General features: G+C 46.1%; 1 protein-coding gene across 5 annotated transcripts in view; it reads right to left on the reverse strand.

The window, feature by feature from the left end:
• Positions 1–20,154, reverse strand: part of APP (amyloid beta precursor protein) — a gene marked incomplete at both ends in the record, with an annotated part of 237,102 nt that extends 216,948 nt beyond the window's left edge. For all 5 annotated transcript variants that reach the window (XM_082010909.1, XM_082010908.1, XM_082010907.1 and 2 more), the window contains one exon: positions 20,098–20,154. In XM_082010909.1, coding sequence (XP_081867035.1) covers positions 20,098–20,154 — 57 coding nt within the window. The remainder of the gene's footprint in view (positions 1–20,097) is intronic.
• Between the last annotated feature and the right edge of the window lie 802 nt (positions 20,155–20,956).

The following is a 20,956-nucleotide window of genomic DNA, read 5'->3' on the forward strand; positions in this document are numbered from 1 at the left end:
GACACCCAGTCTCTCACATTTACTTAAGGCTCACTTCTCACCTTAACGTTTTTCCAGTCTTTCTTCCCCAAATACAGGGGAATGTCTAATGGTGACATTAACAGGCACTTTTGTGGGAACTATCAGCAGGCACACAGGGAAATTCACAGTACAGTAAACAAGAAGCCTCTTCACCCTCTTCTCCAGAGGCAACACTGTCTACTGGCCTAAAAATGACAACTGGAAACAAATACTTTGTGGGGGTTTTTTTATAGCTACAGCACTGAAGGTGAAATCAGTGACAGAAAAAAGCCCGGTTTTGGCTGCTCTTTTTATTGCTATTCCTGACTATAAACACAATTCCAACATTTTATTTTTATCCCAACTCAACCGAATTCATAAGGATACAGCAGCAATAATAGATATTCTTCCAAGAAGGATGATCCATAAATGCCAGGCAGCTGAATAAAACACCACCCACCTCTAGGAACAGAATCATTTTGAGCACCCGGTAGAGAGAAAACTTCAAGCAGCTCCTCATGCTTCTTGTTTACACGCATTTTGACTTCGGCTATGGCAGAAGAATAAAATTACCAGTAATGCCTACTGTAGAAGTGTTGGCTAGTTAAAACCTCAAGTCTTAAACCACTTTCAGATCATCTTCTTGCATAATTACTGCACCGCACAGGACCCCAAAACTCCCAAGCTTAAGCACTGCATATAACCTTACACACCACGATGCTATGTTTATTTTCAGGGCAGTTTCCTCCCATTTCAGGATGACCTTGGCACAGCAAAAGTGCAGAGAAGATGGACTACTCCCAGGCTGGCAGGTCCTTCCCTTGCCATCAGAGCAGACATGCTTATTTATCCCGCACCCCCAAAACGAGCCACCTGTGATCGTTACTATCCCGACGGCTTGCAGATGATGCTCTCCACCCCTCGAGCAGCAGAACGCTCTGAAGCAATGCATGCACGCCGGACAGGCTGGGACCGCCTCAGACCCACCCTGCTCTGCCACCAGGCCTGTGTCCGTCAGAGCGTGTGATGATGCTAGTTGCCTCACTTGACATCGTCATAAAATATGGAGCAAAACCCTCAATAAAGCACAAGCGTTGGAAGTTGCAAGTGAACAGCCTTGTGCGATGCACCAAAACCTAAAACGAAATAGGAAGCATTTTCATCACTGGGTGCTGAGATTCCAGTATATTTAGATTTAGGAGTCCAGCTATCAAGTCAAACGTGTCCTCTAGGTCAACAAATGTCACATCTGTTTTTTCTGTGTCCTGGATCACAACCAACCTCAGTCTAGGTTTCACTAGGCTACTCAAATCTAATTGCGGCAGATGGACAGCGGCACAAATTTTATATATATAAACTGACCAGGACTACTGAGTAAAGCCCTTGCCTCAGTCTCTTCATTCCCGCAGTAACGCATCAGTGCCTATCAATATTGAACCTTAATAACTTCACACTATTCATAAAAGAGCAACTACAGTAACTTGGGTTTGCAAAATTTCTGGTCCCGTTAATTTGCGGAGACTGAAGATCACCCTCTAGAGAACCAACTTCAGACCAAAGCCAGCAACCCAGCTTTCAGCATTGAAGAGGTAAGACATCCCCCTCCAAGACAGACAGAACATTTGACTTTTCATCTCATCCTCACTGGAGAACGGCAGCTCGACATTTGCTTTTTGTCAGCCACCTCCCCGCATTTCCCTTCCGCTGCCGACTTGACACACCGCAACTACAGCAAACATCTGAAAACCATGAGTAAAAGTAATACTTTGATGAGAATATTACTGCACCTGTTTATTACACTTCTGAAAACACTGCTTTCTTTCTGCGAAAGAAAAGTCTGCCACTCAGATGCGAACTGCCACATCCAGCTGTTCCTCTTCATGTTCTTAGAGCTCCAACCTTTCCTCATTTCTAAGGCCCTACCACGCAGCAGAGCCCAGCCTAGAGGCATCTCTGTCAGCCCGATGTAGTTGCAATGACAGGCGAGACGGAACACCTCCTCCAGCAGTAACAATGATCGAGGAAGACATGCGGGACGTCGGTGCTACAGCGGAGAGAGACGTGTGCATGGTGTGCATGCTCTACACATTCACCGTTTCTGCAAGTACATCCAGCTTCAAGATATGCAACGCACAGTCAACACAGTATGTTATTCAATTATACTTGGTCATTTATTCCATCTGCGAGACGAGATTTGCAGTTGGCACCTGTTTAACTTCACTGTTTTAAGTATCTACCAATGGCACACCTGATACATAATTAGCAGAGAAATAATCTGCATCTAGAGAACAGATCCCACATAATGCACATTTATACCTTATTCCTAGCAGACTGAAAAGTGAAGCGCTCTGGTGATTAAGAAAAAATTAACATACTTACTGGTGAAACATCAAACTGGGACTATCACCTAGACGACAGTAACTGACTGCGGTTTACTCTTCTTGCATTGCGTAGCTTGATCATTTTTGCACTTCCAAGCACCAGGCTGGGAAATACCTACAGCAGTTGCTGAAGGACAACACTGCAGTTCTGTCCAAATCTCTCCTTTAGAGACCTATGACTACAAGATTTTTTACGCAATGCTACAAAACACTTCCATAAAAGGGCTTGAGCAAGTTGCTCATTGCAAGTTTTTGAAATTACAGAAACTACGATAGCTATATGCCATCTTAATTTTATGTATTAAGCAAATTAAAAAATCTGAATGACAGCTGAAAACTATTAAGATTGTTAGTTTAAGAAAAACACAAGAATAGATAAGTAGCATTTTAATTAGTTTGCTAAAAATTCTGAATAATACATGACACTAGAGCATTATCATCAACTTTTCTGCAAGCCATCTGAATATCTGACCATAAATTAATTATAAATGGCAGATTTTAATAAAAGATGATTAAAAACTACCTCAACTCAAACATAACCTCTGAACTGTGCTGCTAAACCTAACCATGTTGTTCTTAGAAAGAATTGAAAGGTGAAAGCTGAAAAATAATTCAAGTATTCAGGGAAGAAGACATAACGGCACAGTATTGGATAGTAAAGTAATTTACCAGCATCACAACTTTCAGCAAAGAGCACAAAAATACAGATACACTCTTGGAAACCTTTACAGACCTATTTAAAAAAAAGTCAGGGTGGGCTTTATTTTTCCAATTAGGTAATATTTTCAATTTCTACAAATGCTTTTGTCTGCTGGGTTTCCCAACGAGAGCTGTTCAACCCTCCATGCGCACAGCCACTCTTTTCACGATTTTGCCTGATTCCATGGGACTGACGTTACATTTGCTTGTGCAGACACAAACTATCAGAGAAAAAAAAAGTCACATGTCCTTATTATCTGACCTGCTACACTCCACCTTTGATTTTATTACTCCATAGGTAAACTTTAGGATAATATTAGCAGGATTAATTTAATGTTCAATTTATTAAAGAGTGGGTGGGGGAAGGTAAGATAACCTCAAGCGAGCAAATACAAATTCAGAGATACTAATGAGCCCTGTCCCTCTGACTCTCTCCTCAGATAGGCACTCTACAGCTAGCCACAATTAGCATTACTTATCTTTAGTATGCATACACGTCAATACACAAGCACAAACACTGTTTGCAACGCAACAGCCTGCAGTGCCATTTCAGACTGTTTGGATTTCACCTACAACAGGCTTTATATTTCCACCCTACGGTCATTACCCCTTTTAGCAAAGGTCGTCTTATTTTCACTCTATGAAGCTGTTAACGTCTTCAACAAATAGGTAACAACACAGGAGATGACTTGGCAAGGTTGAGGGGTGGGGGTGGGGGGAGAAAAAAAGAGAAAACTTGAGCTAGCCTATATTTTAAGTGAGTGATAATTCCTCTGGATTTCATTAGATTCCAAATAGTCATCACTTAGAAAAAAACAAACAAAAAAAACCAGACACATGTACAAGTCAGGCATCGTGCTTTGACAGCTTGAGCCTACATCCAAACATAACACAGAAACCACATAAAAATTTGCTGAAAACATCCACTTCGCAGACAAAAGAGGGAAAAAAAGCAGCTACACCAGAAGAAGTAGGAAACTGTTTCTTGGTCTTGCCCTGCTCCTTTAACCAATGAACACAACAACAAACCCCCTGAGGTTAGGAAGGGATGCTTGGGGAGCCTGGGTCCCAGCCACATGCCTGCTCAGCACATTTCCTCAGTGCTGATCCATTCACAACAGCGGATGTGACCGTGCCCTCGGAGGAATGTGCTTGAAGATTACACTGAGGTGTCACCAAGTGCTTTATAAGAGATATGGATTGCTTTAATGGGTCTTTCCCAAATGGCCACATACCATTTTTTGCCCCTATAAAAAGAAGAGAGGTGCAAGAAAACCATTAGCTTCAAGCTGAGTTTTCTCTTTGCAAACACTATTTAAAAGCATATCCCCCCCAATCCCCTTTGTTTGGAGCCTTAATAGAAGGACAGTGGTGTGTAACTGCAGCTTCTGGCCACGGACACAGCGGCCCCAGTGCTTTTATTACAGGTGACACAGAGACAGGAGAGGCAACAAACTCCTTGCATTACACCAACCAGTCACAAGGATGTTTTTGAAATAGTCTGATACTCACATTTTCTTTCCAGCATGCACTGTTACACTTCCAAAAATGGTTCAGAAACTACACTACCTTAGACAAACTGAGTGTCCCTACAAGCTGTCACAGCTGGAAGACCTTGTCCCTCTTGCCACCTCTGCAGCTACGACTACATTAGACATGGAGAGGAGCTGCAGAGCAGAACGGCTGTGTTTCCACCAGTCCTTGGTGCATTCCACTCCTAATCACACCCAGTCAAGTTATGTGGCATGGGCATCTGTGAGGGCCCAGCACGTTTCAGGCATGTTCCTGGAGAACATCTTCTGGTTGGGTTCTGCTGTGGAAGAAGCCAGCCCACGTTCCCCAAGGCCACCCCACAGCACAGCACCGAGCCCAGCAAGTCAGCGCATCAGCACCTTCTCCTTGCACACACTTGTGATTTGAACACAAATGCTAATATAGGCACAGCATAAAGCCAAGAACTTTAATCAAAAGGGAACACCAGCATCAGACTCGCCGAGTGTCTTGAAACCAAAGCACTGCACCAACCCACCCTGTACCACAACACAAACCTCCTCCATCCTCTACGGTCACTGTAATAACATTTGCCTCTTCAAGACTTAACACCCCCTTTTCAACGGGGTTTATCAACTGATAGCAGCACGTGCCATAGCCAGACAAAGCTCAGCATGACTGCTTCCACCTCCCAACAAGCTCTAAAAATAGGTGCAGGAAGTGCATATCTGAGTCCAAAAGAGGGAGGTTTGTGGAAGCTGGCCTTTTCCTCTTATCTTACGTTTGCATCAGACCTGCTGAGACCACTACCTTGTAGTATGAACTCATTCAGAACTGGTATCTGTTGGGGGGGGGGGGGTGTGGGTGGAAAGCATCTCCCTTGGAGCCATAACAACTGTTCACAACTATCAGGAGTGCCTTGCCTCCTAAAGGTACGGGCAAAGCTGACAAGAAGATGTGGCTAGTAGGGGAACTGTAGTGCCTTGCCAGAGCCTACTCTTCCATCCAGCATTGCTTCCCCAGAAGGGAATCAGTAGACACTCGCTCACTCCCACTTCAGAAGAACATCATCTTAAAAGCTCAGCTTCAATAACAGAAAATTGTTTCCTTCTGACATCTCAGAAAAATTATCTGTGTGGGAACTGTATGTGCTCACACGTGGAGAAGGAAAAACAACAATCCGAGTCAAGTACACCCACACGCTATCGCAAACCAAAAATTAAAGCAGAATGGCAGAAATGCCATCCCTGCAGAGGGCTCGAGAGAGGCGCTTCTGGCAGAGGTTCATGGCACATAGCAGAAACCCGTGGCTCGTACCACAGCTTTGAGGATGAGGACCAAAGAAGGGAGGCAGAAGCCAAGAAGCAGAGGTGGCAGGTGTAGCAGTGACGGTACGGAGGACACGCCAAGCAGATCAAACACAAGTTCGTAAGACTTTCCATCACCGAAGTCAACACAGGCACGTACTGAGCATCACCCTTCCTAGCGACAATTACTGTAAGCAAAGCATGTAATTTTAATGCATCTTTCCCATCTCCTCCCATCATTAAGAACTGGGAAGAGACAGAGAAATCCACCTTAAGATGTGGGTGTGTCAACTAACCCAGCATTACTGAAATATTTGTTGTATGCGTACCTTCAAGTACAACTGGGCTACATATTTCGAACAGTTTCAGGCAACCAAACCCCTTCTCTAACTCAAGAGTTAATTCTGCAGATATCTCCAGCTACCAAACATGTCAGCAGCGGGAAGGTGTTAAGGATTTATGTACATGAATCTAACAACCCAGCTGGAAAAAAAAAGCAAACCACCACCGTTACATAAAAGCATATATTTTTATTACAAAGAATAAACCTGTACATATAACAAATCCAGTATCTATACCCACATCTACAAAAGTAAACCAGCCCATTTCCTCACACAAGTCATAACATCCCTTGCATTAGCACGGAACCAACTACAAAATTAACAACTTACTGAACATTGAGGGGACAGTAGAGACTCACTGAGATGAAGCACTCTTTTTCCAAATGACAAGCTCTCCTTCACTAATATTGCATTTTTAGCTACGTCTAAGCAAAATTTTGTTTTTCCAACACTCCTGCGGTATGCTGTGAGCAATTTCTCAAAAAAATCCCAGCTGCCTGTTGCAAGTGCCAACGATCCAGCAATTATGATAAACATTTCTGTACACCTAATCAAAACAATGCAAGCTGTAGAACCGCATTATTTCCTCTGCTCTGCAAACAGGAATTCATAACCAGAGTGCTGCTGTTGAAAACAAAGCCATTACATCCTTTCCATTTCTTGGTGGGTGTTTTCTTTTGTTCTTGTTGGGTTTTTTGGGGTTTTTTTTAAGGTATATCAAAACTCTTGCAATTAACTTGACGACCACTGGTTTACAAGCTATTTGTCCATTATTGCTACTTATAGGGGAATCTAGCTTGAAAGCTTAAACTAAATCTAGGCATTGCACATAACTAGCTGTACTGTACATAAACCTGGCTAAGACCAAAAACAAAAAGACCAACAACATTTACTATTATGGGCACCAACAACACTTTTTAATACAATAGACCTGATCTGACAAAGATGGGAGAATCAGTCTGGGAAGTTTCATGAATATTTTTAACGTATGTCAGAGAGGAAGCTACCAAGGGTTGGGTAAAAAGCAAAACCAGAGAACAAAAAACCTCACCTAAAAAGAACTCCACAAAAAAAAAAAAAAACACCAAACCAACCATGAATTGTTTGAACTTAAGAAACTTTTAAAGTATCATTTCAGGTCTGAGAGGAAAAGACAGAGGTGGGGAAGTTTCTAAGCAGACTAAAACCAGAGATGTACAAAAACATTGAAAAAGACATATGAAGTTTCAGTTTCACTCTATAGGTGCTCAACTCCTATTTCACTTCTAGGCTCTATAGATCTTCTGTTCCTGACACTCAGCGTTACTGACTACAGAGAGAAACCCTATCTGAAAGACATAGGGGTGTAGCCAGAATACCAAACTTGCAACTAGTGACACCCATCCCCTCCCCACCTCCAATTTAAACAAAGTCTCTGAAGTAACATTTCTAGAAACAATAAACATTATTTTAAAGCAAGTCCTTCAGAATGCTGTGCCCTCTCCAGTTTCCTAAAGGAAATGGTCAAAATAACACACAGCAAAGCATCTCTTACGGGCTTAAAGCACCACATCCCAAGAGGGTGAGTAGGCTACCCACAGCCTGCATGCCGTTCTTGCCCCAGATGCATTTTCTCCTTTCAAAGCACAAGCAGAATGACAAGGGGGACATGGCACACACAATTCAAAACCTTTGATGTTCTCGACATCGTACCAATTTCGAAGCCGTAAGCGATTTTACTACCAAGGACTGTTAATTCAAACAAAACAGTAGAAAGTTGCATCTTCAAGGTATCCATTACCAAAATCTGTAAGCATTTTAATTAGGAAGTGCTAATCCACCTAAAGATTAATTAGTAATTGTATGGCTTTCTCCCTAGTATTCCACTTGATTCTTGCAAGAGATTCACTCGTTTTCCAAAAATGCGAAGTTGTTTATTGCCTCCTCCCATCTACTCAGGAAAACCACTTAGTCTGGTTTTTACAGCATACACCACAGAGTAGCATGTAAGGTCTTTGCGTTTTTCTTCCCTTGCACATCACCTTCTGGCAGACCAGCAAGTTGGCTGCTGACATGATGAAAAGCAGTTGTTGAATGAGGAAGCCAGCAACACCACAGCCTCACAGACAGACACCTAGAGTGATGATTGGGGGGTGGAGGGTGTGTTTCTTTGGGGAGTTTTTTGCCTTTTTTTTTTGTTGTTGGATTTTATTGGGGGTTTTCTTTGTTTGTTTGGGTTTTTTTAGGTGAACCTTATACCGCCTTCTTTCTCCTGAAACAAGAATTGAAACTGTTAGAGCAAGATGAAAGCAGCTGAATCCCAAAAAAGATGTGACAGAGATAGCACTGACCTGAAGACAAATCTAACAAGAATTACAGAAGAGTTTTATTGATTGCACGGTAAATAAGGACACCCAGACGCCACTCAAGCCCTGGAGGTATGGCTCCTGACAACACCCACGGGCCGTGGTGATGGGCAGGAGAGCTGCAGAGGAACAGCACCAGAATCTCAGCGCTCCACGAGGGGAAGGAGAACCCAAGAGGTCTCCCCACCCAAGCTTTTGCAAAGGGCAAAATAAAGGCAAGAAATCAAAGCAAATCTTAAGACTTCAGACAGCACATTATGAACAGAATAAGTGACGCTCTGACAGAGCGCAGAGATAAGCAGAGACCCACAATTACCTCGGTTTTCTCTCACCTCCCTGGACAAGCCACTACCTTGCCAGAAGCCTAATTCCAGGGAGAGCTGCTGGCAGCCAAGGCAAGGGTACCGTACTGAAATTTAACTCAGATTTCTGATGCACCACATTCCACGCATTTTAAATAATTCCCTTACCCAAATCATTCCCTGTAATTAAAAAACAGTCAGTAACGGATGTACATAAAGTCTGTGTCCCAGTTAAAACACAGCATTACCCAAAGGCTCACGCAGCCTTTTACACCAGCCTCAGCTGTTAGAGAAACATTCAGGAGCCCTGTCTCCTAAGATACATTCTTTAGTTATCATCTTCCCAAGGTTTTTTCTTTTGCAGGCTCAGCCATTTAAAAAAAACCAAAAAACAGAAGACCTGAAAATGCCTAAGTACTCCTTATCTGCTAAGGCCATTTAACTCCAGCCAACTCCTTAAAAACGGTTTCTTTCTTTCTTTCAAGTTACTGTTTCAGAGAACCACAAAGCTGAGCTGAATGCAACGAACAAAGACAACCGTAAGCAGATACAATCCAAATTTGTTCAGCGCTACCCAGCAGCATGGGAAATAGGTCCAACCAGCCCAGGCTGATAGTGTCCAGCTCCAGTGCCTTTTGTTTCAGCAGGACTGATAAAAAACTAAACCTTTCAAAGTGTTCTGAAAACTTGTCACTCACTTTTTATTGCAATTTAACACTAAGAAGAGACACTTTCCAACTGTTTCCTTGAATAGTTCTGCAAATATTAATGCATTTTTATCTGTGAAATCCCAAGCCACACTAGAGCAGTTTGTCACAGAAAATGCTAACTCACAACAGGTTTAAAAAAAAAATAAATTAGTAAATCAAGTTTAAGGCTTAATTATGTTTTGATAACACCAAAACTCCTATCCTAAAATCAAGAAGGAAGTTAACTTATGCTGTATTTGCAAACAGTGTTATTGTCTACAAAACCTTGTATGACCGGACACTGCGGTATTACCCTCAGGGTGTGCATTTAAAGGCACTGGGAGTTCCCCATGGGTACAGAATTTAAATCCCACGATGTGAACAGAGAACATCTGATCCGACCTCCTGCACATCACAGGCTATTACATTTCTCCTGTTTACCACAATGGAGCCCAAGATCTTCTATTAACCTCTTTGGAAAATTAGTTGCACAATCTTCACATCTGAAGACAGAGAGAGAGAGAGAGAGAGAAAGTAATTCCCTTCTCAGCTTGCCCCAAGCCTGTACTGTCAAAAACATGTCCCTGGTTTCCTGTCTGAATGCCTTCCAGACAGCCGTACTTGGCATGCCTTTCCTTGCCCGGTATTTCCTCTTTGTGGAGGCAACTAAGGCACTGCTCAGTCTTCCTTTTGATAACTTACAGATTGTTTTTCTCATCTGGTTTTACCTCCAGAGCTGGAATTAAAAAACTTTTTTTTTTTTAATTACCTCTATCCATCAGATCCACTAATTCCTGTCCCAGTCCTCTCCTCCCTGAGCCCTTCTCGGAGAGGATGGGTTCAGCTCCCCAAAAAACACATCTAGCACACAACAAGATAACCTCAAATCCACGCTGAGCTCACCTGAACTTGCCGCCAGCAAAGCCCCACTGCTCAGTCGCGGGGTGGCGAGGGGCAGGAGCTCAGGGTGGAGGGGAAGCCCTGCGAAGCAGAAGGTGGGTGTCCCTGGCTTCGCCCAACACTAATCCTTCCCACGGCCCATTTTCCATATGGGGTCCAGGCCTCAACATCCCTCTTTAAAATGAGGAGGCCACTTAATTACCAGCCTCAATGTCAAACAGCAGTTTTACGGCAATAGAAAACCCATGCTGCTGTTTTTTTTGTTTGAGTCTGACAAGTCAACAGCACCATCTAAGCCACATTTCCTCTTTCTGCTCATAAAAGGAGTACATAACAGCCTTTTCTCACTCAGTTAAGTGACACAATAATTAAAGCTTTCTTTCTCGCATCAGTTAAGAGATACAATTTCCTTAAACCACATTACAAACATTTATGCATGCATTTAATTCAGGCGTGCGCAGCCCCACTCAAACGAAAGGGGATGGTTCAGAGGAGCCAAGCAACATAGGTCAGCCTCTATTTTCAGAGCCTGGGTCTTGACCTTCAGTATTTTTGCCCATGGCCCACAGAAGTTTTGTTTAGGTTTAAACAGGAACTTAGTAGTTCAGAATTTGTGCTTTAGCTATAAATTAATCTAAAGCTGTTTGACAAGTCCTAAGTTTCATTCAAATACGTTTTCAGGAGTAGTTCAGACCATGATTTTGAAGTAAAATGCTTTAATTTCACCCTGCTGTTGACCAGGGAGCACGCTTTCCCTCCAAGCTCAGCTGCCCACAGGGTTTTCTTGCAGACGCCTTCAGAAAGGCGCTAGCTCCTCTGCCCAAAGGAAAGCCCCCCATCAGCAGAGCAGGGACTTCAGGAAGCCCGCGGGCCATGGCGAGCAAGCGGCTTAGCCCGCGGTGCCCACGCAAACCTATACTGGAACCCTCCCTCCCCGACCCCACAGCAGGAACTGCCCGTGGTGGGCATCCACCTCTCTCCCGCTGACCCGCCTCGCCTTGGCCGTTCGCTAAAAGACGAGTTTCTGGCCCAACCAGGCAAGCGCTTTTTTACCAGAGATATCACCTCAGCCTGGATTCAAACAGGCCCGAGAGGCTAGCAGTAAGAGGGGCAACACTTCACCTCAACAGCTCGGACATGGCGTCACTGTTATGAAGAACATTCTGCACATGGAAAAAGAAGAATCAGCTTTTCAGGCATTAAAGCCAGCAGGAAAAAAAAATTCCCCACAACTTATATTACCACTGTGAGAAATGAGAGAAGACAACATCAAAGTAGAAACGAACCTAAAGAAAAGAGAAAGAGACTGCCAGTGTCCACGTCCGCTGGGGGACCTCCAGAAGCCCTCCAAACTCCCTCAAACACGCGTACACCGGGTCCCTTATTTGCTCTTTGACTTTTTAGGCTTCACAACTCCCCTTCTTACTCTCTTGCATAAAAATGTAAACAATAAATTCTAAGTTCATTGGCTCTGCTTTGCCCTTTAAAAAAAAAAAAAAAAAGATGTAAAGCTTTCTTATGATAAATCGTATTCTTCTGGATGCTGGGATTACAGACAAGCAGCCACCAGCAAGTTTCTCACAATGAAGTTGCAGGAACTAAGCAACACTGGAAGAAGGACAAGTTAGGAGTTCCAAAATTCTCCGTTTAAAAAGTTTGCTGTTAAGCGACTTCAGATCAATATCATCCTTCTAAAACTTAATAGAACTGAAGACAGAATGGGCAAAAGGAAACAGTGACAAAATTAGGATGCTGAAAGACACGTCATTAAAAGCAATTTTATTCCATTTCCTAGTTGGGAGAACTGGGCAGAGGACAGACAAGGCACACGTAGCAGAGCTGCAGAAGAATATGGAACAAGCTTCAAAACAACCCAACAGCTTAACACCTACTACAGGTCTAGATGCTTGCCAATGCTATGCATGTACAAAACCTCCTGATGTACATACAGTAAGTACTCAACAATTAAACTACAATCAATCAACATTTAGTACATTTAAATTTACAACACCTATAAAGAAAAAATAAAAATACCCAAAATAGCAAATGCCATTTTAAAGCCACTGCCTCTTTGTTGCATTAACAGGTTTTTTTTTTTCCTCTTCTTCAGTCTACCTTCCCCTAGGTAATAATGTATTTTTCACTGTTTACATAAACAAATATACAGGCATCATATGAGATATGTATTAAAAAGAGCTTTTTTAAAGGGAAAAAACCCTAGAAGCCATGACACTGTTTATAAGGAGCTTCAAAAATTAACTACAACAGAATCAAACCTTTAACAATAATAGAACAAAAAAAAATTCTATCTCCCCATGTTTTCACATGAGACACAGGGAACAAATGTAGTTTTTCAAGTTACCTTTCAAATTATGAGAAAGCAGAATGCAATAAAACTACTGTATCAGCTCGGTACTCCATATTCCAGATCCAAAACTGCAGGTACAAATAAATTTAGGTAACTAAGCATACAAAGAAGAACTCAAATTGGCTGTTTGTCTCAAAACTGTATGATGATATCTAACAAAGCAGGTGGCAGGGGAGAGGGAATCAGCCCTTTGCAGAGCCCATAATTTAGAGAAAAATCAATTTTACAGGGTCAGAGCTTCAGAATGAGTAATCTCTACTTTAAAAATGTGCTGATAAGGTAAGAGAAGGTTTGCTGCAGGCACAAAGATGACGCAATAGCATGACAAGGAGATTGGAAATAACTCCAAAAACCTGCCCCATTTCCATTTTGTTCTATGTGTGTCCACTGGATACTCTTTCCAAATTCTGCAGGTGGATGATGTGGCAATTCTCACCTTCACCATCAAAAAAATAAATAATTAATGGTAGTATTTCAAATCTATTAGCACCAAATAAGTGTATTACCTGAATTTGAGCTGTGTATATGTAAACCCCTGTTTCATAGTTTCAAAAACTCAAGAGTCCAAAATGAATACAGTTCCCAAACAATACACGGCTTTGCTTACCCTCTCACCTGTCCCCATCCTGGACTCATGAGACACGCGCTTTATTTTACTAATTGCCATTCCAAACAGAAATTACATAAATCATACAAACCGCCCTACTGGATCACACTGGTAGCCTGCTCTGAAAAGGAGCAATTTTTAAATGCTTTTACTAACAGGTACAACCAGTTTTGCCCCATTCCTGTCACGCGTTATCTGCTGTGGTTGAACAGATAAGCTCAGCTCTAGGGGAAGACAGACCAGAAAAGGATGAACAGGGAATTCCTACCTGCATTAGCTCTAAATGGGTCAGTGGGAACTGAATGGAGTTACCCGTCCCGGAATGCAGCTCCTTGGGGATTTTCTTCCTTTTGCAGTGACTTGACAGTAACTCTTAACCATCAGGAACCAAAAGACTGTTCATGCCCTGCTGCAGGTCACCAGAGGGAGGCAAAGGGACTAACACCTTAATTAAATGCCATTACACAAACTGCAGCAAACGTGGTTTCAGAGGTTGGGGCTCTCCCCCAAAGAAGCTGCCTGCTCTTTTAGCTGGGCCAGTTCGACTGCTTGTGGCCGTTTTCTGACTCAGCTCTCTGAAGCATCTGCCAGAAGATGACACCTACCAAAAAAGACACAGCTTGTTTCTTTCAACATGGCACAGGATCATAAAACCAGCCTAGAGAGGGGTCAAAGAGCGCTGAAAAGGCTGAGTTTATAGAGTGGTGGCCACTGGTGGAAGCAGAAGAGCAGCCTGCAGCAGCCAGCTCCTGAGCTAGGTCGGTTGCCAGCCAAACAGCAGCATCTAACTACCGCCCAAAAGAGCAACCGGACTACAAAAACACAAAGCACACTGGCTCACGTGCCCCTCCGTTTAAAGCTCGGCTCTCCCACGGGCCATGGAATGCCATCAGTTGACAAGGTTTGCTTCTTCCGGAAAGCCTTGTAAATCACTGCAGGCTACATTTACCCTTTAATATTCAAGTCCTCAAGAGAGACCAAGTTCTCCTGAACTTACTGGGAGGACCACCAAGAAAACACAGCAAGCCAAAAGTCCTGCTTCTCAGCTGAAGAAGTCACAGCACTTACGAAGTTGTTATACTGGGAGCTACACTGAAAAAACCAGCAGCACCCATGTCTATCGCTCTCTCCAGTTTCTATTAAACGATGTGGTGCAAGAAACCTGCACCACACAAGTGTGGAATAGCGGTGTCCTTACCATCAGTAGCTGGTTTAAGGTTTTCCACCCTTCTAAAAAGCATCGCTTACTTGAATATCTTTACATTCACACACCCAGATGTGCTTGTCATCTGGAAAGCACATTTTTGAGCCACTGCACAATACGGCAGTAATTACACGCTGCGGAGTGCGCTGCCCTTACCCGTGCTTCCATCATGTGAAGTTTTGTTCTGTAATTACTTGAATCACTGTCAAGTATTTGTTCTGCTACAAAGTGCAGTATCAAAACAGTCCTGTATCTTCCATATAGTAAGGAGCTTGAGGTGTGGTGTTCTTTTTAATAAACACTCATATAGATCACACCTACTAATTGGCTGTCATTCAAATTGATCCACTTGAACAGAGGCCATTATCCCCATTTATTTTGTTTCTCTTTTCTTATATGACTAAATTCTCACAAGGAAAGGTAGCTATTTTTGGTAACTGGAGGCATCTCTGAAGCTTTTGGAATCTATCACAGAGCACAACGAGATTTAATAATCAGGTAGCTCTCCAAAAGCTTTTTAATCAAAATTAATTAAAAAAACAGACTACAAATACCCAGGTTTCAGAACCAATGTCACATTACAATCAAGGGCAGAAAAGTGACTTGTTTAGGGCTGAAGACTGAAAATCACACATCAGCCATTAATATTAATGGCTGATATTCTCAGTTGGTTTGGCATCACCAAAAGGGACAGAAGACGTGTTTTCAAAACCTCAACTGTAGGTATTTCTGAAGGTGAGGCAGGGAAGGAGGGCAGATTCCAGATCAAGGCGTGAGAACAAGGGCTCATCAGACTGACTACATTCAGTTAAAAAAAAAAAAGCAGGTCAGAGCAAAAATGTGACTTCTCTTAAGAGGAGTCCTTTGTCTCTGAATTATGCCAGGCAAAAGCTCGTTATCAACATTGCTCTTGGCAATGCTCAGCCTGGCAGCAACTGTTGTAAACTCGCATTGCAAGAGCATGCTCTAACAGTTAACCAGGCTTACAGAAAGTCAGTTGGTATTTTTTCAATTTGCTTTACTTTTAATCTTCTTACACCACGGGATTTTTTTCAAAATCCCCAGAATTTAAATCCAATAACACACAGCTCTAGACTTACATGTTAAAACTGCACCAGACAGCTCACCTAACAACTTCAATGAACCTATTACCATATATAAACCCAATTATATTTTTATCAGTAGCAGTCTAGAACTTCGTCTCTTCATTGCCTGGGTATAAGGAGGTTATGTAAGTCACTATTGGTTTAATATAGCCTATACACTAATATAATGTGTATACACAGATGTACGTATATGGTGATTTTAAATGTCATACATTAAATACGCAAATATATGGGGTTTTTGATATATATTTGCATATATTATATTGGCACAATAGGTGATTCTAATACATTATGTGTATGGATACATGTATATACAAACACATGGACATTTGACAGACATAATTATTTTATTATTAAACCCAAATACAATTTTTTCAACTCCTGGTTATTGCATACATTTTTTGGAAGACGTGACAGATGTCAAAACAACACTCAAGAGTATTCAGGATTAAGGATGTAAATTAGGCCTACAGACACTGCCTTGAAAATAAACAAATAACAGCTTGGAGACGTATTTCAAGGCAGAGGTCAACCAACCAAACCATGGATGGAGCAGGTTGCCCAGCGACATTGCGCAGGCTCTGTCCTTGGAGGTCCATTTTCAACACCCAACTGCAGAAAGCCCTGAGCAGCCTGGTCTGATCCCAGAGCTGGCCCTGCTTTGGGCAGGGGGTCGGACCAGAGACCTGAGGGATCCTGTGATCCTATCTACTAATTTCTTGACCAAGTCTCCACACCCAACAGCTTGTGTTAATTATTTTACTGAGTCACTAAAAAAATAAAAGAATCTGCTCAGAAAAACAGCTGCCAATTCATCAGTCACATAAAGTTACTACGCTCTTAAGCTATTTTGCTAAAAAGCTTTGTATTGGAAATGACTGCCAACGAAAGGAAATTGTCATACCTTTTCTTCATACAACTTATAAACCAAACTGTTTATTATCCTTTACAACTTATTAAACACATGCAAAGAGAAAGGTATGAAAAGCCATCAAAAATGATCTATACTTCTTGTAGGTTTGCCATACAATTCAACAGTGATCAATTAAAACCGATTACAAAAGATCACTTGTATCTGTTACACAAACAGCTCATGAAAAAAAGATATTTAAAAAAAATCAAAATCTTATCAGCTCCCTCATGTTTTCATACAGGTTTTATGAAGAAGCACAGAAGCCCCACCCAAAAAGGCATGTGAAGAGGAATCTCAAAGTTGTCTGTTGCTCACTAACCCAACAAAAGACAGATGAGGGAGCATGGGAGAAGCTCCTTTTTTATTCTTCCGATTTGCCCACCTCACTGCCAAGGATGCTGACGGTGCACCAGAACCCACAGCACCTACCCTGACCCAACAGGCAACATTTAGCAAATGCAAAAGGGACCCTTCCACAAATGCAAAGCCTTGGCCAGGGGAATTCGGGAACACGACCAACGGGAAGAGGAACCAAAAGGCTGTAATGGAAGCGAAGGAAAGGCTTCATTCCCCTTCCCAAGTTGCAAACTCATTTCTAAAGGTCCACTTGAAAAGTAAACAATGAAGAAACAAAGATTTGGGGTCTTCCACCACAAAAAGCAAAAACAAGATTAAGAACCTAAAGTGCTACATCACTCAGTTTAAAAAAAAAAAAAAAAAAAAAAAAAGCTGTCAGGCAACATACTTTTTGTCAAATAACCTTCTGGGAGCCAGCTTGCATGAATGTCTTAACAACTTGATTTCAGTCAGCTGGTAAAAGAGTCTCGCTTATAAATGTGAAGCTAGAGCAGCGAGCAGAACAGGCATGGCAGAAATCCTGATAACCTCCATGTGCAAATTAGAAGAGATCTTGAGTTATAAACCAGGATCATTCAGGCAAATTCACATGGATAGTTACTGTTTGTTGCATCTATCTACTGAAATCAGACAATTAATGGAAAGAGATTAAATGGGAAAATAGCTACTGAAGAATATGACAGTTTTGCAAACTATGGGAGCTCTTGGCCAAAGGATTTCCTAACCCCTTTAAGTATGACTCATGTGCATGGCAAAGCAACATGCTAAGCAACCACAACATCACCGGAGCATCACTAAGGAATATTTCCTTTAAAGCTGAATAAATAAATATTAATCTACCTGTAATTTTAGAAAGGAATTCTTCATGTGCAATATAGAAAGAATTTGTTTTGTTCCTGCTTTCCATCTTCCTTATACCATTCCCTGTGAAAGCAAAGTACAGGTTCTTTGCTGCTTTCCAGAAAGCATTTGTTAAAATGGCAGGAAAGATGTTTCGTTTCAGAAAAGAGCTCTTAAAGAGAATCTAATTCAAACATCAAAATTTCACACTTCGGCACACGAAGACAGTTCAAGTGCAGTAAATGCACACACGCAATTCCTATTATGAAATGTTTTAGTGTTATAAAAAACACTCACTTGTTCAAAACATCAACCTTAGGGTATCAAGGCTGACAAATGCCTGAGCACAGGAAGACCAGATGTTAAAACCCACCCATCAAACATTAAGGAAAAAAAAAAAAGGATAAAAGCAAAACCTCAAATGCTCATATGGAATGACCAAAGAAGATCGAAAGCTTCCGCAGAAACATCAGTGCCCATTTAAGCCAATGTTTCGAGGCAAAGGACGTCTCGGAAAATTCTGGCTGTCACTAAGGCAGGCACCATTGCAGAGGTCTCTGAATACAGGCTCTCTCCCGACCGGTTTTGGTGCAAAATGCAAGCCCTCTGACAGCGGCAGTTCCTCGGCACCCCTCCGTGAGGCCGGGGCTACGGGGATCCCGCAGAAATGCCCATCCCCCTGCGGTCTATCCCGAAGCACGGTCTCAACCGTAAAAACCTCGGGTTTTTACTTCAGCGGTGCACCCAAGGCAGAGTCCCTTCTGTCGCGTCCAGGCAACGCGATGTCGCATCAAGCTGAGAAAACCCAAACAAGTCTTAAAACTGGGAGCTTCAACCCTCGGAGCACCTCTACACCCGCTCGGCTGGACACACCCCGCTCACCACCGGCAAGGCCGCGCCCCGAGGCGGGGGCCGTGGCTGGCGGCCCCGGCGCCGAAAGGGAGCGCGGGTGGAGGCAGAGCCGTCCCCGCCCGTCCGCCGGGGTCCCTCCCGGGCAGGGCAGCTGAGCCGCAGGGCTGCGCCCCGCTGCCCCAGGGGAGCGCAGGCTTCGGGCTCTGCTTTCGGGCTCCATGTCGGCGCTCACCGCACCCCGGCCCGGCCCCCACGGCAGAGGAGGGCAGAAGCCGAGGCTTGGCAGCCAGGGGCCGCAGGGGGCCAGGCGGTAACTCTGCTCTCCCACACCTGCTTTTTTCTTTTTTTTGGGGGGGGGGGGTGAGGGGGGAGCACCGACACCCAGCCGCTCCGGGCTTGCGCAGCCCTGCCGGGGTCGCCCCGGCACCGCGGTGCGCTCCCACCACCGCCTGAACGGGGAGGGGGGGGGTACGAGGGACACCCCCCTCCCCGTCCCGAGAGGGGTGCGGCGGAGGGGGGGCCGGGGGCTGCTGGCGGTCGCCGCGCGGGCGGCGGCGCCTCTCTGCTGCACTGCAGAGGCGCCATCTTCTCGCGCCTCCGCGCCGCGCGGCCCCGGCCGCCGCGGGGGGGGGGGGGGGGGCGGCCCCGGCCGCCGCCCCCTCCCCGCGCGGCCCCGCGGGGAGCGCGCCGCCGCCGCCGCCCCGCGCACCTGCCCGCGGGTGCGCGATGGGGCAGGTGCTGCCCTGCCCTCCCCTGGCTGTCTCGCCGCCCGGCTCCGCGCCCCCGGCCCCCGCCCCGCGGGGAGATGCCGCCAGGCCTCCCGCACGCACGCACACAGGGAAAGTTTCCCTTCCCTTGCCCCTGGCGGAGAAACCCTCGCGGGACTCGCACGGCCCTCCCCCGCCCCGCCCTGCCCGCCGACTGCCGGCGCCGCTGTCCCTCCCCGCAGACCCCCGCCCGCCCTCCGCGCCAGGCGGCTCCGCGGGCGGCGGCCGAAGTTAACGGCGAAGGGCCCCAGCAGCGGCAGCCGGATCAGCGAAGGCATCCGGCCCCAGGGGCAGGGACGGCTCCGGCTGCCCGCGGCGGACACGCGTGGCGGGGACGGGGGCGCGAGCCCCTGGCGGCTCCCAGCCCGCTTCCTCCTCGCCGCCTCCGCCAGCCCCCGGCCGGCCGGCCCGCTCGGCGGGAGCGGCCCTATTGTTCGGTGGCGGGGGCGCGACGGCAGCCGGGGAAGGAGACCCCGCCGCCCAGCTGCGTGACGAGCGCCGGCGACCCCCGTCCCGCCCCGCCGCGGCCGAGCCCACGCCGCAGGGGCGGCTGCGGACACACAAAGCCCCGGAGAAGCGGAGGAGGACGGCGGGAAACCCCCGCCCGGCCGCCCCCTGCCCCGCTTACCTCCAGAGCCCGAGCGGCGCCGGCGGCCAGCAGCAGGAGCGCTAAGTGGGGCAGCATCGCGGCGGCCGGGAGGGGGGGAGGGAGGAAGGGAAGGAGGGAGGCCGGCGAGACGCGGCAAAGTCCGGCTGTAAATCCGCGGGGCCGCGCCGCTGCCGAGGAGAGCGACTGAGCTGCGGCGGCTCCAGCCGAGCGCCGCGGCGGGGCCGGTCAGCTGACGGCCCGGCCCGCCCCCGAGCGGGCGGTGCGGCGCGGCCCGGCCCGGCCCCCCGCCCGGCGGAGACCCCTAGCGACGGCGCTCGCGCTGTGCAGCGCCGGCGGGCGGTCCTCGGCGTCGGAGGCCCGGGCGCGGCCTGCCGCCTGCCGCCGTCGTGGCCGCCCGGCCCGCCCTTTCTCCTCGCTGCAGCCCTCCCGGCCGCCGCGGGGTTAGGCCCGAGCAGCGAGGCGGCTCCTCAGGCCCGGGCCGGGCGGCTCGGTGCAGCCGCGGGCCGGCTCCCAGGCCAACCTTGAACCGGCGAGAGGAGTGCCCTCGCAGGGGTGGTTCGCAGCTGCAGCACCCATCGCCCCCTCGGCCACGTGGGCACCACCAAAGACCGTTTCCAAAGCCACCACCGCTGTGAGAGGCCCGTGTCTGAAGTGTCACGTGCAGAAACACAACCCCCACCGCTGCAGGGTGTTGAGAAAAACCACCCTAAACCCAAACCTTGGTGTGATCGATGGGCTGGCTAACAGATTCTGCCTTTTCTGGCAAAGTTGCGGACCCACCGGCGACCTGCCATTACTCTCCGGCTGGCGGTGGTGAGTAAGCATGGCCGCCATGCCCAGGCGCCGAAGCTGGCAGGCCAGCGTGCTCCCGAAGCCT

The sequence above is a fragment of the Phaethon aethereus genome (assembly GCF_964289735.1).
Source record: "Phaethon aethereus genome assembly, chromosome: 1".
Lineage (NCBI taxonomy): Eukaryota > Metazoa > Chordata > Aves > Phaethontiformes > Phaethontidae > Phaethon > Phaethon aethereus.